This window comes from Brachycentrus maculatus, unplaced genomic scaffold (assembly GCF_059751285.1).
Source record: "Brachycentrus maculatus isolate JH-2025_06_01 unplaced genomic scaffold, ASM5975128v1 h1tg000065l, whole genome shotgun sequence".
Lineage (NCBI taxonomy): Eukaryota > Metazoa > Arthropoda > Insecta > Trichoptera > Brachycentridae > Brachycentrus > Brachycentrus maculatus.
In genome coordinates, this window is record NW_028280819.1 from 452868 (window position 1) to 471956 (window position 19089).

Here is a 19089-nt window from a genome sequence, read left to right on the forward strand (position 1 = left end):
AAAGAAATAATCCACATAGTATGTTTTTTAGGGGCTTGTCTGCAGGTAAATATGAAGAAGAAACATCACATACACCCAGACCAATTAAATAAATATATCTTGAATTCATTTTGCAAGTGGCAGAGATAGAACCCGCGACCCCAGTTCGAGTGTCTACTCAACTACACCAGGGTGCCTGTCAAAATAGAATATGGAAATCTAGATATATGCAGGACTTACAAACTATTATTGGCTGATTTTAGTGATCGCTTTTATTTACTGTAATAATAATATATTATTACAATATATAATCAAGAAAATAGGTAAAAAAACAAAAGGACTAAGATGAGGTAAGAAGTTGAGGGGAGAGAGTAGAGAAAACCAAAAACGGGATGATATGATGAATGGTTAGGGTTCCAAGGATAAATAGTAATGTTTCAGGCATTTCTTGAACGGCACCGAGATAATTTTTTATATGGAGAAGTAATTATTTCAGTATAGGAATTACAGAAGAATGATGCGTTATGTTGAGGAATGAAATGTATTCTGTCCAGAGAAGTGGGTAGACTATGATCAGATAAACATATGGACATGTTCAACTAATAAAGTCAACAGTAAATAGGTTATCGATATTATATGAGACTATTAACCTTTTAAACGAGTTAACTTTGTTCCTAAGAGACGCTCGTGCGCGGCTGTATTTCGCCGTTTTTTAAATTATTACTTTTATCATGTATTTAGTTATGAAACGATTTATTTTCCTAAACAAAAACGTTCAATGGGATTCATTGTGCCTTTTTGGTACTCTATAATACACGTGTGTCACATTATTCTTGAAATATATCGTAATATAAACAAATTAGATCGTAACATAAATAAATCAAAGCACGCATCGTGTGTCACTCTTACCCACTGGCGATGCATAGCGTCGAGAGTGAGACAGATATAGGGCATGATTATGGCGCGGACTAATTACCGACCGCAAGAAAAATCAGGGATCTGTTGTTTTATTTATCCTTGTGATATTACAAATTATTAGTCAGATATTTCAACAGATGTCATAAGGCCGAGGATTGACGTATTATTTTATCCAAAGTTCCACACCATGAAAAAATCCCTCCAAGTTGAACTGAGGTTCGAAACTTGGAGCAAAGTGAAAACACAAACGCTTATGTCAGCCGCGTATGGGGCATGTCTTGTAAAAACACAAACGGTTATGCGAGCCGCATGGATCCGGTTAACACTAAACTGTTGCGTGTCTCATTATTATTATTACATATTTTGTAGAAAACTTTAAATCGGTCTCCCACAAAGCACCGTCTTTGTTTATTTGACTTTTTGTTGCACATGTCAATATAAGTGCCATTTAGTTATAAATGCTCTGTGATAAGTATAATGTATTTATAATATGTATTTGCTTTTTAGATTGTTGTAAATATATAAAAAATATGTAACCTTTTTATTTATGTAATCAAATTGAAATGACTAATAAATATATACATTTAACTATTATTTGGTTTTAATTGTTCCTTCGTAATGTACCTTGATAAATAGCATTCTGCAACGGTTTGGTTGACATAATGTATATTTTTACCACTGGCAGATCATTGATCTCAGCTTGTGAGAGAGAGGGTAAGTGCTGAAAATAAAATATCTATTTATACACACGAGATTTATCGACGCCCGTACATCCATCAACTTGACAAGTCTACTATTAGAACATTTATATTTTATCAATGGAATGCAATAAGATGTAATTTTTGAAGAATAAGTCGGTAATAAATTTTAAATATTTTATTGACATTTTTACTGATGTCTTATCATAAGACTCCAACACAATACATAGGAGCTAACCCTTATCCGCACCCAATGGTGCATAGGGCACTGCATCGAAGCAGTGTTATCTTGATCGTTAAATGCACAAAGAAAAGGTGATCAGACTTCATATTAAATAAACATTAGACTGAATCTGAATATTATAAAAAGCACTAATATTTATTTCGACCCTCTTGAGAATCAAATTCGGGACCTCCAGCATGGTAGCCTAGCAAGCTAGCCACCACACTATGGAGGCGGACAATATGTATATATACATATCTAAATACATTCATTCATTAATACATGTCCCTATGGAGCGTATGGAGACCGCAAACTACTTTCAAGGTCTCATCAGTTGCCAGCTCCTTTGCAGTTATCCCAAATTAGGTCCATGTCTATTTAGATACAATTTATCAAAAGAAAGGCAATTGTTAAAAAAAACTTTTTATTTTTACATCGGACCACTCTTTTACCAAGAAAAGAAAAGTTATTGAAAAAGAAAGCTTTTGCCAAGTTTTTTCATGTGATTATTTGTAATGATTAAAGAAAACACTTCGTTTTTACCACTTTAGTTTTATTATAGACTACATGTTTCAGAAGTTAAACTTCCATCATTCAGGTCTGTATCTTAACATATTATTGATTTAAATATGAGGGTATAACTAAATTTTCAATTCAATTCAAACCCTTATCCGCACCCCAATGGTGCATAGGGCACTGCATTATATAAACACAGTGTTATCTTGATCGTTAACACACGAAGGAAAGGTGATCAGCCCACCGCTTCAGATACCATAATCCAATAATCCAATATTTAATTCTGCCCTGAACTGGTACCTAAACGGCGGGACCTTACATCTGTATAATTAGTGATCTAGAGAACACCGTGTCGATATGATGCAGTGCCCTGTACACCATTGAGTACGGATAAAGGTTAGTAGTAGTGGAAATAAAAATTTGACTTAAACAATCTGCAACCGGGGCTTTACCCTATTTATAAATACAGTGAAACCCCTATCTATCGTTTTTAAAGGGACCTATTGAAATAAACTATGAATGCGGGAAAACAATGAATGCGGGATAAAGAAGTCAATACACAAGGAGATATAATCGAGTAAAGATAACTTCCTCCCAATCTGCATAACCATTAGTAGGTGCAAATTTCAAGAATACAAGTTTTAGATGTTAATAAATGTATTTATTAAAAAAAAAAAACAGAACCCAAAGATCTTCAGACCTCTTCTGCTGTATCCATCACACAAGCTTTCGATAGTCTGTATCCCACACGTTGAAATATTGTCGTTGAAAAATTGAGAAAAGTAAAAAAACCAATTATATACAATTTGTAGCATAATAAACGATGAATGCGGTAAAATGGTGGATAGAAACGATCGATGCGATCTATTTTTGTATGAAATGAATTCAAGGTAGAAGAAATAAACGACACATCTGGGAAAACGATTATTCGAGGAACGATAGATAGAGGTTTCACTGTACATATTGTATCTACAATAGGTACGGGTAATTAATAAATAAAATAACAAAATCTCTTTCAATATTGTATTTTATACAGCCTTCAGAATTAAATAGAGGAAGTACATATTGGTCAATAGCTTTAAGAATAAAATATTTTAAAACATAAGTAAAATATTTGTTCGATCCGTAATGAAGCAAACACAAATATAAGTTAACAACCATTAAAATACAATTTCAGTGCATATCCACATACGTGGATAGTACATAATACTATACAACTCAAACTTACTGCAATAAAATATTTAAAGCTCAAAAAAATGGCGGTATACGTGAAAGGATTTTGAAGATTCTCTCGTATTTACTCAACTTAAAAATGAATTTTGTGTCAAAAGGTACTTAATTTGTGACTCGGCTTAAAAAATTGTGTTAAAAAAATAATCCTCGGGACACTATTTGGAAAGCACTATGTTGTCTTTAATTCAAGTCACTTATTAGATGATGTGTATACTCAATACACTACACAGAAACTGATTTATTCATTCTCCTATAGCAAAATGTAAATCCAAAAGCATAAAAACTGGGTTTATTCTATCTATGTAAAGGTGGAGACTGACCGAAGCATTTCGTCGTAACGTAACACGTTACGATGTGAGCATTCAGGCAGTCAGTACAGCAAGCCGAGCGCTCCATCCATAGTTTCAGATGCTCGGTGATGCTCGCCGCGAGCGATGTTACGACAAAATGCTCTGGTCAGTCTCCACCTTAAGGTTATAAAATGAGATTATTATATTCCGTGTAAATTAAAAACATCGCTTGTTGATTCTCTTTTTCTTTTCATCGTGCATACATCTCATTTCCAAAGTAGCAAATTTTCTCAGTGGAAGTGATTAAATGACAGTTTGACAATTTAAAAACTAAACGCATTGTGGTTAACCTGTTATTAATTTTAATTCAATAATCTTTTTTTTTTTATTGTGCAGATTAAAATTGTGATAAAATAATAGAGGAAATTACTATGTAAAATATTTCAGCACCATTTTACTAAAAAATTCTTTGCAGTGGATGGAGTATACACAGCTTTAAAACAAATAACCTGTTTTTAATAGAATTTTTAAATATAATTAGATTATTTCAAATAATTGACATATGCCGATTCTAGTTCCTTGAAAATGATAACATTTTAATACATATTATTTTTATATAATACAATTTTTCATCGACAACTCACCCAGTTATTAAATATTTTTCATTTCTAGGTATAAACTATAACATTAAGTACACTTGACCAATTTTGTGCAAAGTGAATTCGATCAAAAGCTCTGTATGTATCGAAGGCCAATAAGAAAACCTTGTCTATATAATACTGTTTCTTTAAACCAAAGCTTAACACAAAAATTTTAAAATAAGTTTTGTGCAAGATCAAATGTTAAATTCAAAACTTATAATGCAATACATTATAACCGCACAACATCAAAATATTGAATTTATTTTTTCACACAACCAGGGGTAAAAGTATTATAATTAAAATCAATGTAACATTTCTTAAAAGATAATCAATAATAGGAAGTTTACATATCTCTAATGAGCAAATAATATCATAAAAACTATACGTCTCATAAGATTTCCTGCACATTTTGAATGAGAAAATATTTTTTAAATATATTTTTTAATACATCTATAAAACACCAATACGTTACATCAATACTGTGTTATATCATAGACACATATAGGATATTTTTTATATAATACAAGTATTAGATGAGCAAATAAACAATGGGGATCCATCATATTTTCTTGATATATATATTTTTTTAATAAAAAAAACTTAAAATAATTTTTCGATGCCAAAAGCAATAATAGTTCACAAGTCATATTTTGCACCCATAGTTTCAGCATGTATATGGTAGAAAATGACATTTCAAGATAAATGGTTTGATATTTCAATTCTCTCTATCACATTCGATAAATGAGTATAAAACAAATATCTTTTCTCATTCATGGATTGGTTTAAAACTTTTTTCATACAGGAGCCATACTTTTTTCCATACCAGGAACTTTTTTCATACAAAGGTAATTAGGTACTGTAGGAAATGAACTAAGTAAATAAGTAGGAATTTAACTTGATCAAAAAAAAAATTGTTCCAAAATCAAATACTCTTCTAGTTTATATGATTTACTTTTTGTCTATTATTTCAAAATTAGTTGGTAGATGTCCCACTTCTTATGTCAACAGTATGACATGACAACCATAACCGTGAATGTGTTAAATTCACTTCAGTATTTAAATCTTCAACTCTTACAATACACCCTGAATCTAGAAAAAATACATCTCCAAAAAATGTATTTACATAATGATTCTCCCCATTTCGATTTATCTTCATGTTTTGGGCGTGCAAGACTTTTGAGATTGTGTCACTGTCCATCAATATACATTTTTCACTGAAAACACCAGATGTTTCTTGCTAGTGAAAAAGGGTGCAATTTAATATGAAATGATTCCCATTTTTGTTAATACAAAAATAATGAAGCTACTTTTTATAAAATAGAACTGAATTTTATTTTCTTTTCCCCAACAATACTAAATTTGTATGATTCCAACTTATTGTCACTCCATGCTGAAGGTGGTAGGTAGGCAATCATCATGCTGATATTTACTTTGTAGCCGCTCTAAGTAGCGACTTAGTGCTACAGCGAAACCACCCTCTCCACTCTCAAGTTGTTGACCCGCCTTTAACTTTCTCGTCATCTTGTAGTAAAATATGTATTTTTTCATAAAATTCTAACTACCACAACTTTTATGTTTAAAGCCAGAAAACTCAACGACTCCTCATTACAGCAGTCTTTTACATCTTTTTCAATACATAACAAATTAAGAATTAAGTAATAACAACAGATTATCGTGGCAATTCCTCAGCCACCCTGTTAAAGCTAAAAAAATAGAGACATTATATGAATTCTAAAATATGCTCTCGGATCAAAGAGATTTTGTACTGTAATATTGTGTACAAATTTGTTATTTTCAATTTTTTTACTGTAAAAAGTATTGGCGCTGTTAATTTTTACCGAGTTGAATATAGATTCTGTTCCTATATGTAGTTTTTACTATATTTTTAGCATTAACAGAGATGGAGGAGAATAGCGTCATATGTACGGTAACTGTATACGTATATACGTATGTAGTAAGATTACACAACATTTATAAGACATGCAACAGTAATATGTATACATAGGAAGTACATCAATTGGGTAAAGCCGTAGATTGGGGAACACATGAGTATATATTCATAGACACCGAGTACACATAGTACATTTATAACACACACTTAAATATCATTCAATTGCTTAAGTTTATACAAGCTAACTGCTCTTTTGATGATTGTGCAATATTAAAGTTTAAAGAATTGTGGACTAGTTTCACAAAGTTATACGCATTCCTAATAGTTTGTCTTCGACAATTTTTTCATTGTATCAAATATTATTACATCAATTAATGATGTGCGAACAGTATTAAAATAAAATTTAGAATCGTTACGATTTATATTCTTTAATAAATTGTAATTCTTATCACAGAATCGGGAATTGTTTCGAGAAATATATATTTTTTTCAAAATTGTATAAGGCACAGAAGATTGAAAATATGAACTTTTTACATCACTCTAATAAAAATTATAAAAAGGCACTTTGAGCCTTTTAGGTTTTCACCGTCGTCATGTTCTCATTTACGTACAACAGGGTATTACTGTAGATTTTTTTAATAGCAAATAAATTATTATGTACTGAAAATCATATGATATTTGGTAATATTATTTTTTAAATCTGTACTTTGAATGAGGAAGATCTATGTATAGATATTACCGCATGACATGTCATTACGAGTTGGCAGGTCCATGCGGTTGATATCTAAGGACTTTATACTCTACTCCTGTGGCTACCGAACTCCGGGCCAAGTATATAGCACTCAGATCAGTAACTGGCAGGAATGAAACGTTTCGCACTGGCGTTAACAGCACTGGCGCATCTTTGGCACAGCTTTGGCACCAATTTCCCATAAACATGCAAGCTCTTAATGATCCCATATGTGGCGTAATTACTAAAATACCATTATTTCAACGTGGGAATTTCATGCATGAAAATGAAGTAATTTTTATAAACACAAATAGAGTAATGTTAGATCTGTCATTCCTCCTGAATAATAAGTAAAAACCTTTTTCTACCACTATAATATAATTTAAATGTGAAAAATAGGCCATAATTTGAACAATGGCAAGATTCATTTAAAGCAAAAATCTATTCCCCAATTCACCATTATCACAAAGTACTACTATTAATATATATTTACTTTATACAATGATATAAATATTATGAATTCATTTCTTCTTACCCTTATCCGCACCCAATGGTGAATAGAGCACTGCTTCGTATCAAAGCATTCTTATCTTGATTATGAATTTTACGAAAGCGAGGTGATCAGTTGATCAGTCCAGGGTGGTAATAAATATAAGAGTGAAAGATCACTCGTTTTAATTTCGACTCTTAGAAATTGAAACCTGAACGTACATCGCGGTAACCAAACGCGCTAACCACTACACTGTGGAGGCGGACAAATATAATAACCAATCATTTAGTAATATATTATCATAATAATGAATCATTTTCCCTCGTGTATCCTTTGCTAAACTAGTCCACATTTCAACTGATTGTACTTATGTCGGAACTTGATAATGTCTCTTTTGATATATATCAAACTGAGAAAAATACAACAGTGATCTTTTGTATCACTCGTTGATTAGGTCATACTAGACAACAGTAGTTTTGATAAGAGGAAATTGTCTAGTATCAATATAAACATTCATCAACATTTTGCATACATATAACATTATTTGTTCATGTTGCGCATATCACACCGACATATTTGTGACAGCTCGTACATATATTTTAAGATGAAACATCTTTTAGAATCAGTCGCAATCACTGATTATTGTCGATTTACTAACAATTGTAATTGATGCTTTTTTCATATGCCTACTGCGATTACATCCATCGAATCGAGACAATTTACAAAAATGTATAATAATTTATAAACTCGATTGAGAATTTCATTTTGTTGCTATTCTCTCATCCCACATTTTTGGAAACATAATGATTTGTAAATCAAATGACAAATTTATCAGATACAGTGGACTCTCGATTTACCGGGATCAGATCAACCGGGTAGTAAATTATCGATTATTTCGAAAATCGATAAGTAGCTTCCAAAATAATAGAAATATTCCACACTTTTACAAGTGTCAAACACATCATCAAATGCAACTGTTATTGACATATCCTGTGTATATGGGTAAAAATTACGCCATTTAACCTTTTTATTATCATCCTAGATTTCAGTTTATTTTCTAGGAAGAATGCAGTTTGGAATATTGAATTATTGTAATTTTTGTACATTTTGCGACATCTTCGGGTCATCTGGCGAAGCCAATTACCATTCGTGCCAGTTTATCGAGAGTCTGCTTTACCATCATTTAAAAATTGCACGCGCATGGTAATCGTAGGTTTAAAAATTGTTTAACAATAGTAATCGCAATAGTAAAAACTTATTATCGTCATATAAAATTAAGGGCAAGGTATGCCGAACTTTTAGCCATCACATTAAATAGAGATACTATTTACACTTTTTCAAAAACTAGCAGACATTTCAATATACGTACGCGAGTATAACTCTGTATCAATATAAATTTCTGAATTCTACACAGTCAATCATTCAAAGGCAACACACATATGTTTTAAGATTTGAGGTCAAATCTTAATTACAACATTTAGCAAGTCCAACATCGATTTACACTTTTATATAGAATAAAATAGTTTGAAAGAATTTCAAACACAGAGTGTTATTCGCTTCATAAATATAATAATTCTTTTTTATATATTTTTTTATGTACACATTTGTATTTTAATGAAAAACAATCAATTAATATCATCTCGCAGAATTCAACTTTAATAATATAAGAATTATTGAAATTCCACTAACCTTAAAAATATAAAACAAAATGGCAACAATTTTGAAGGGTTAAAAACAAAGTTTTTTTTTAATCATTGGATAAAAGTGGTAACAATTTTTTAAAGAAACCATTCTACTATTCTAATCTAAAGCAAATATTTTATTTATCTACGATTAAATAAAAAAAATTGTATTTTAAGCTCGATGACAGAATATGTTAATGATTAAAATATTATTCGATATGTCGTATTGTCATACAAAACAACAACAAAAAAATCATATTTAAATTTGAGAAAAAAATAATTTCTCACAACAAAATAATAAAAATATTTCCATCAACAATCAAAGTAAAAAATAGTCGCAAGTGCCTTCTATATAATAAACTCAATGTCATGTACAAATGTAAGTTTAACCTGTCAGAGAATAGGGGCAATTATGTATAATCACCCGACAAAAATGTCACAAGGAAGTATGGACGAGAGCATTCAAGGATTGTAGCAGTATGTGAGGACTTCTCCGCATAGTTTCTCTTAGTATTTGTACTATTATTGATCAGAGGGATTGACAGTTGAAATTTTCATGAAACACTTATTTGTTTCAACCGCACATACATCTAGTATGGTTGAAAAACTACCAAGTCCAAGTGATAAAATACTAGGCAACTATAGTAAAACTAGTGACCTCTTGCGGAGAGAATGTCGCTTTTATTACCAATTTTTCCATACTAATAAACTTTTTTTAAAATTATGTCATGATTGCAGCAATATAAAACTAGCGATTTATTTTAAACAAAATTAACAGTTTTGTTGAATTTTTATATCTAGTACGGATAATTTAGAAAACCAATAATGATTTATAAGGCACTTGCAAAACTAAAGGAAATAAAACTTATACATTTAATATAAATACCGTAAGTGTTTTAAAATTATTTTAGGAACATGTATTTTAGGTTATTAGGATGCAAATACAAAATAAAATAAAAAATGTAATGTTACAATCGGAAGAAGTATGAACTTAAATAAAACTATTTAAAAATGTTCCTTCTTCGTCCCGGTCAACATCGGGATTTCTCCTCCATTTTATGAAGTCAAACTAAAGTATCGTATTGAGTATTCATAAACCAAAGTTATCAACAGAGATGACTATTAAATAAATAAAAATGGGAAGCGGTTGCATTAGCTGCCGAAAAGACAACAAAAACAAACTGCAAATAAAATTACGACCTCCAATGTAAAACTGTACATTTATTCTAGGGTATAAAAAGTATTCATTCTCTATCACAAGTAACTTCGAGGTTGTTATTCTTTAAATAATAGGAAAAAACTGGACAAAGTTAAAACGACAAAAACTGGTTCCGATTACTTTCATTAAAAATGGCAACTCGACAGACTATATTTTCCTCAAACTTTCTAAAAACTATAATGGCCTATAACGATGGTAACAAAAAATACAGTTTAGTTTTTTTTCCAAAGAAAAAAAGAAGTATTAAAGCTCGGTGATGCGTTGTGTGCGTCAAAACACATTTCTAACATATTTGTTTTCTTTTAGATTCAATCTTTTTTCAAATATCTTAATTTAAACAACCGTACTGAATATTTACTGACTAATAGAGCCTAGTAAATTTAAGCGTAATCTTTTACCATAAAACATTTATCACACATCCGTCAATCAGCTCTTGAATGTGTACAAACCACATCACTAAATAATAACAGTGAAAGGAATCATGAAACTGCATATCTGCTATACTGAAGCACAGGGGGGTAGTTTTCATTTCCACTACTTTCTTTTTAAATTGAAATTCCGCAAGAGATTGGTCAAAATTATAGCCAATACTGCTAAATTCAAGGGGAAAAAATTCATTTTCAAAACACGCAAAAAAAATCTTAAAATATTGTGACTTTTAACCATGCATCGCATATTTAAATAAATAATGTTCATATTTATATATTTTTGAAGGTTGGTTATAGAAGTGAAGGCTCCGTAGCATATAACTTGACATGTTTGGCTACTATGCTGGAGGCATTGAATTGAATTGCAGAAGAGTCAGTTTTAGTTTTAAATAATGAATTTCCAGAATTTAGAAATTTCCCCTGTGGCTAGTATGGTAGTATACACAACAACATGCAATATGTAGTTTTACCAAACAAGAGTATCATAACAAAGTCGTTTTTTATTTCAAATAGATTAAAAATTCAAAAGCTCATTTTTTGTTTTCATATCTCAATTAACTCTTCTTAGCTCGACACGAGTATTTTTGCAAGCGGAGATCGATTTATTTTACAATAAGTAAAATAGATTCAGTATTCGTTTACAATATTCTTTGGCACTTTTAGAGTTTTGGTGCTATTCGTACGAATCAGTGAAAAGTAAAAAACTAAAGCAAGATCCCGCATCCCTTCTATTATATGGAAAATATTATTTTTTTACGTTTAATATTTTCAAAGCGGCGATTAAAGCTCACACCGTCGGTTAATTTACGATAAATAAAGCATTTTTAGAATACCTTAGGCTATGAGATCACGTGAAGTGCCGAAACAATTCGGCAATCGCATTACAACCAATGTATTTATTACCTGTTCAGTAACGTCGATGGATGGGATTCGGAGACTAAAATAATGAGGATTAAATTAGCGAAACCGCCCCAGTTCAGTGGTCGGCCACGTTATCGGGGGCGGTGAACTGGAGGTGAACGTTGTCAGACGGAGGTAGGGGGGTCACGGGAGTCGCGGGGAGAGTGGGGCCTCTGAAAGTGGCGGACGAGTTGGCGTGCCCGACTCTGGAGTGGTGGGCGTTGGGCGTCTGATATTCCTCTCTGTTTATTTTGGGTTTCTCGCTGGGACTAGCTCGCGGAGAAGCGGTGGGGGTGAGGATCCCCAGGTTGTGACTAGAGGAGCTATTCTTCCAGACACTTTGGCCGTGCTTCTGTTCCACGCTCCACTTGGAGTCTCGCTCCGCCTTGGGGTGATGAAAATTGTCCATCTGAACGTTGGCCACTTTTTGGCGGGGCACAGTCAGCATCGTCAAACCTGTCACGTCTTTGGATACTTTGTTTCCTCCGCTCTCCAGGACCGACCGGATCGCCTTGTTGCCGTCGACGTCGAGGAGCCGGCGCGAGTGAGTGACGGCCGCGCTCTGCGGGGACTGGACCGCCGAGCCTTGCAGCGCCTTGACGACAGGAAGGGATAGAGGTTTGCGGGTCTGAGTGGCGAGTGCCGCAGGGACAAAAGAGGGAAGGGGAGAGGAGGATTGGGAAGTGACGTGTTGAGAGACAGAATGATTCCTTAAACCTTGGGCAGTTTTATAGCTCTTTCCGCAATGGCATTTGTATCCTTTCTTGATTCTGGAAAAAATATTGAAGAAGAACATAAGTAGGTCCGTTACTTTTTTAACATACTATTTATGAGATTGATAAAACAGGGATGGAAATGCTCCGATTCACACAATTTAATCTCTTATTGTGAGATTTTTGTAAGTGACTCTAGTATAGAAATTGGAGACATCTATAGGATTTTATGTCCGGTCTGATTAATTGTTATGTTTCATGTATGGGCCCCGTCTACATACATGAAACATTACATTACTTTGTGCTAAAATACAGTGGATACCTCATTATCTGGGGGATTTTTCATAACTTTATGCTCTGAGTAATAATAAAAGAGTAGTATCCTGTAATAATAGTACAAGAATAGTAAACAGGAAATTTGGGTTAGCAATAAATCTAACAATAATGGAGATTCTGTTGTACCACTTAAATAATGAATTTTTTTTTTTTTTTAATAGGTAATAAGTTAAAATGTGATCAATTTACCAAATGAAAGAAAAGAAGGGTCTTGGAATAGGAGTTTCACTTTCCTCTTACGCACAGACTTGGGTTTGACAAATATTCTTGTTATATTATTATGAAAATAAAAACAGAAAACAAAAGCAAATTAAGCACAATTATACATATCGCTCACTCCTTTCAAGAACGTCATAAATCAAAAAACTTGATTTTTCAGGAGAACGTTTTCAAACTTGAAAAATATAATACAATGTTTTAAAAATAAATACCAAGCCACTAATCGAACTTTTTACTGTGAAACGGATCTTTTTAGGTAAAACCTGAAGGTTTTTTCTCCATTTGAAAAATATTTAGTAAATTTAAAAAAATAATTAAACAATACCTTTTCTTCAAAATGCAAAAACAACATTTTCTGCCCTGTAGCGGGTAAATATTAAGTTAAAAATATGCCTCTTTTGCTGGGATATAGTACATTTTCTGGGCATTCCGAAAACATGCACAACTGAAAATGGACGATTTTTGATTTATGACGTTCTTGAAAGGAGTGAGCGATATGTATTACAGTAGCAATTATTCAAGTATGTGTTACGATTTCTGTCTAAAAATCATGTAAACAAATTAGAAATTACACAACTAAATGGAGGTTGATTTTATTTTATTTTTTCCTTTTTTGCACCCTGCTCATAAATACAAGGTAAACCCACGGATAAGGGATTATTGCACATTTACTGCATTGCTTTCAAAGACACATTGCGTGGAAAAAAAAGGTAGAGCAGTGCAGTTCAGCCGCTCCACTCCACCACACTTAGGCTCCATATATACTGGTAACAGTTGTTCTACATCAAGGTTTTTTCTCATTACAAATTACACAACTAAATGAGGGTCAACAACTCATTCATTTCTTTTGAATGTAAAGTACTTACTTGCCATCCTTCTTGTGGCCATTTTTGGAATGATATTTGATGCCGTTAACATTCTTATATCTCTTCTCACAGCCGGGAACGGGACAAGCAAACGGCTTCTCGGCTACCCCATTCCCTTGGCCGTTACTTCCATTGGATGCCACTGCCCTGAAAATTAATAATATATACATTATTCAAACAAGTGAAATAATTCATTTATATTTAAAGGGACAGTTAAAACCAGAGGCGGCCAGTGACCGAAACTGCCAGCAGTGTATTTCACTTAAAAAATGTTAAAAATAGGTCTACATACTTAAAAAATTTACTATGAAATTCTCTTGTAACAGACATGCAATATTGCATCCAACCCTTTCGAGAAAGCGTAACCAATGCAGTTTGTAAAGTAGTGGGGTGATGTGACTGAATTTAGAAGTTGCAAAAATTAGTCTCGCTGCGGTGTTTAACGCTGATAGCAGTCAAATAATTTGATTATTTTGTTGACCCGTCTACATACTGTTACATCGACTCTAGACACTACAAACGCATTTATCAACTGACAGATTCTTGCAAATGCTTTTAATTTACCTTAGCTGATAAAACATGTACTTGTTGTTTTGCCGATTTGAGTGTCAAGGGAGAGGTCAGAACAAAGAACACACCCAGCAATTTGATAGCCGGTGAAGTGGTACTCCTTGCATCGGGTGGTATCGTGTTATCAATTAAATTCCGTCGTTCAGGTGCGGCTATCTAAATATGTTCCGTTTTGGACGGGTTCAATGTCAATCTGTTTTGAGCCATCTATTCTCCTATTCTGCACTTATTATAGTCAACAAGTTCATCTTTCTCCTTTGGTTTACAATAAAAATAAATTTGCGATCATCTGCAAAGCAGTAAGACCACAATCCATGTGACTTTATTATATTTTCTACATCTTTCTTTCTATAATATATCATGTTACTATATGATTTTTTTTTATTTGTGATTATTCACCCAAATGCCAATAGTAGTAATAAAAAAGCCATTTTAATTTTAAAATACTATCCACAATCTGAATTCTCGTTTCTGATTATTGCCTCTGTCAAAACAGCACGGCCCTCGCACATGTCTGAGAGTGTTGCGCACTATAGTTCTCTAAAGGGGTTACAGACCTAGGTGAGAGCCGTAAACATTGGGTTAATATCTTCAAAGTCTATTAATTTATTGATTTGGCGTTTAATTTGTAGAACTTTATTTTAATTTATTTTTTGAGTATACTACGTTGTATTTTATTAACAAAAACACATAAAAAAAAAAATTGTGACAGTTGTTTCGCCTTGTTAGGGCAGTATCAAACGAATGTCTTTCGAATGACATTCGTTTGATAATGCCCTAACAAGGCGAAATAATTATCAGAATATTAATTTTTTATGTGTTTTTGTTAATAAAATACAACTTAGTAGACTCAAAAATTCTGTGTTTGATTTAAAATTAATACATATCTTCAAGGTCTGTCCATTTTATTGGAATTGCCATTCTTAAATACGAGAACATATTGTTATACACACCTGCTGCCATGACGAAATATGTATTCGGAGCTGAACTCTTCGGCGTTGGTCCACGATTCATTGCTGTCTTCAGATTGGCCGCTCATCAACTCTTCATCGTCAAACTCACTACCTGAGATGTAACAAGACTCTAATGAAATCATTTAGAGTCTTCGGAACAAGATATTAAGTAATTACAAGGTTTACCAAACAACTCGTCACCAGGTGTTGTATAGCAGCAATACAACCACCATTACAGCTGCCATCCATACAATTGGAAAACATTCATAAACGATTTTACGCTACGAGGTACAGCCTACATCTCTGCAGCATTTGGGTGCTGGCGGCTGCGCTGTATTAAGCACCATACAACATACTATTATGGGGCAAGTATACTACGCCTTTATATAAAATGAACACATTTCGGACAGGCATTTTTTACGCCTGCGGACCTCTGGCGACGGGATTTTATAATTATGTACTTATAGTTAAGACCATAACAAAGAGATTGGTACACAATATTCATATAAAAACATTAAATACATAATTCCTTCATTTCTGACTTTGAAATGAGGCCAGCGCAGAAGGTAAAAATACTCTTCCCGTTCTTAAGCATCAATCGACCGAACAGGTAGAAATACCTCTCCCGTCCTTAGTGTGTTAAGTCAAAATGGGTAATCTATGTTCAATGTGTATTTTAAAGTGGTGTAAAATATCTTTTTTTTTGTTTAACTACCTAACGTCCAAGTGACTCTGAAATCTAGCTACGGGTTATGCAACACCGCTTATCATGTGTCCCTACTCAGGCTTCAACATTATAAGTTTCATAGCCTATGCCTACTTGTGAGTGGATTTACTCTTTGTGTAAAGTTACTATAATTTCATGTAATTCATGAGTGAAAATTCTAGGCAAAAACACTCTCTGTGTAAAATATCATTTATTCAGTTGCATTTTATATACTTTTATACTGCGCTCTTTTAACATTGTATTTATTTACTTATATATTTACATATTGTGAGCACACTGTGAAAGTGTCCAAGATAGTACATATCTTAATAATTAATATCATGCTTAATTAGTTGGGATGACTAAACACTTCAACCATTTGAACCACGATAAGATCGGAAAAAGATTTAAACCTTTAACTAGAAGGTTAGAATTAACCTTAAATTACAATAGAATATAAAAACAAATTCACATAACTTGTGTTTTTGACTATTCAAATAAGTTTAGGTCAAGATCATATGGTTTGACTCACTTTTCACGATATAATAAAGATAATATATGCGATAACTTGAGAAAGTAAGTATGGGGAATAAAAATTATCATTTATTTCTACAAGATATTATGACATACAGCATTCAAAGAAAATGGAATAAAATATTTATAGTAAAATTGTAAATGGATTCTCAGTAGAATCATATTAGAAAATTATTTAATGTAATATATAAACACTGGAAATTTTTATAACGGTATTCAAGAAATATAAATGCCTTCTATTTTAACCTTATCCGCACCTAATGGTGCATAGGGCACTGCATCGTATTGATGCAGTATTATCTTGATTGTTACTTACATGAAGACAAGGTGATCACTCCTGTGCTTCAGGGATTAGTCCAGGGTAGTATTAAATTAAATTACAGTGTAAAATCACTAATATTTATTTTGACCTCCCCCCTGGGAATCGAACCCGGGACCCCCAGCACGGTAGCTAATCGCGCTAACCATTACACCACGAAGGCAGACTAAATAAATGCCTTACTGAATCCAAATATTGCTGAACATTTTTGTAATGGATTTGTTCTTTATACAATTTTCCAAAAGACCTCTTTAATCTCTTTTTCTGTGGCAACTGAGGTCAATAGTTGTCAAGGTATCAATCTTCCAAAATGGGAATAAAAAAAGCGTGATTTCTGTATAAAATACATATGTGGAGGTCCACACCAAAAAGTTACATTTCCAATATTGCACAAAAAATCCTTTAAATGCAAATCTGTCCCGTTTACTGTACTCTATCGAAATCTTAACTAAAGTTGCGACAAAACGTGACCAATCCTGTGTTAAACCAATATGAAATCATCAAATCACACCAAAACTTAACAATTTTACGAGCTAGAATTCCTGATTATGTAAAATCATTTATAATGGAAATGTAACATTTTGGTGAAGACCTCCACATATACAAGTATTTCTACAAATATTATAGTAGATATAGTTTGGACTAGTCACTTACCTGTTGGTGTAATACTTCTAATGGATGGAGTCTTGACCACAGAGGCCAGCTTACGGCGGATTTCTGGAGCTATGGAGGGATTCTCCCTTCGAGAGCTGTCCGTGTAGAATCGGAGAACATAACTCAGGGGTAAACTTGATGGTTGCGACGCTTCTTTTCGTTCTATCACCAAAGGGTCATAATCTAAAGGAAATAAATTATTCAGTAGACTAGATGCAAATAGTAGATTCATATACATAGTACTTTGCACGATATGCATATTCTAGCAACCTGACATCTCCTACTGACACTGTGCTCCTGATCAGGACAAGAAAAATTAAGTTGTAATGGGTTCTCAATTTATATTTACTATGGATTTACATAATATATTAGGAACAATATTTGTATTTCTTAACCGGTAACCTAATGTTATGATAAAAAAACTCATTATTTAGAAATTGGTCAATACTATCTAACTTTATTTTATATATTTATTTATATAAAATAGTTAAAAGTTCCACAAAATATTTATTTTTATTTTTAATCAAAATGAACAATATAAATTATTAATAAATCGAGTTGCATTTATTTCATTGCATCTTTAAAAAAAAACTGTCAAAGTTGTGTACTTAAAGCTTACAAAATAAACAGCTTTAAAAGTGTATTTTTCTTATTTACGTGCTGGATAAGTTAAATTTGATTTATCAACAATGATATTAGTGTAATTTTTAGGATATTACGACATGGTTTTGTTTGACATCAACCCTTCGATCAGCTGTGCAATGGGAATATACACCAATTGTTATTTTATTAGTTGACATTAAATACTGTTACGTGCAGTCAAAACATCTTCATGATTCTTTTAAAGAGACAACAAGAGTAAACAAAATTATAAACAAATAGCTAATCTAAAACGAAAGAAAAAATTGTGTACCCTTATGATCGAGGGTGGGTTGACGATAACCAAAACACCGTACAAAGACAACAAACTTAAGTAAGAGGAAAAATAACATATATCCAGATTTTTACCAATGTGTATGTCTTCTATGTGCTGTATTAAATCAAATAAACTGGGAAATATGGTGTCACAACCATTAAATCTACAGATGTTTATCATGAAAACAGCCATATCTAGCGGCGTCGAGTCAAGTTACTTCTGCTTTCATGGTTCAAAAAATTTACGTAATATTGTTGTTTAACTCATTGACTTTTTTGGAACTCACTTGAATAAAATAGTTATGTTAATTTTTATTTTTAGTTTTAAATTTATGTGCCAAGGGTAACCTTTTAAATTATTTCTTACAATTTAAAAAATACAAGTTGTTAATTGATAACTCATATCACAAGACAGAAGTGGCGCCCTCAGTCAAATCGATAATGTATCTGCATTACGAGAAAATTT

The 19089-nt window shown here is 32.5% G+C and overlaps 1 protein-coding gene across 2 annotated transcripts; it reads right to left on the minus strand.

Moving 5' to 3' along the window:
• Positions 1-3365: 3365 nt before the first annotated feature.
• On the minus strand, positions 3366-18971 carry LOC148311382 (uncharacterized). Of its 2 annotated transcripts, none has more exons than XM_088256647.1 (5): positions 18717-18971; positions 17709-17891; positions 15496-15607; positions 13973-14119; positions 3366-12608 (listed from the first exon to the last, which is right to left on the minus strand). In XM_088256647.1, the coding sequence occupies exons 1-5, from the start codon at positions 18814-18816 to the stop codon at positions 11915-11917; spliced, it is 1236 nt and encodes a 411-aa protein (XP_088112773.1). In that variant the 5' UTR covers positions 18817-18971; the 3' UTR covers positions 3366-11914. The 2 variants fall into 2 exon arrangements, with proteins under 2 accessions (XP_088112773.1, XP_088112774.1); XM_088256648.1 differs by having other exon boundaries at positions 15496-15645.
• Positions 18972-19089: the final 118 nt, after the last annotated feature.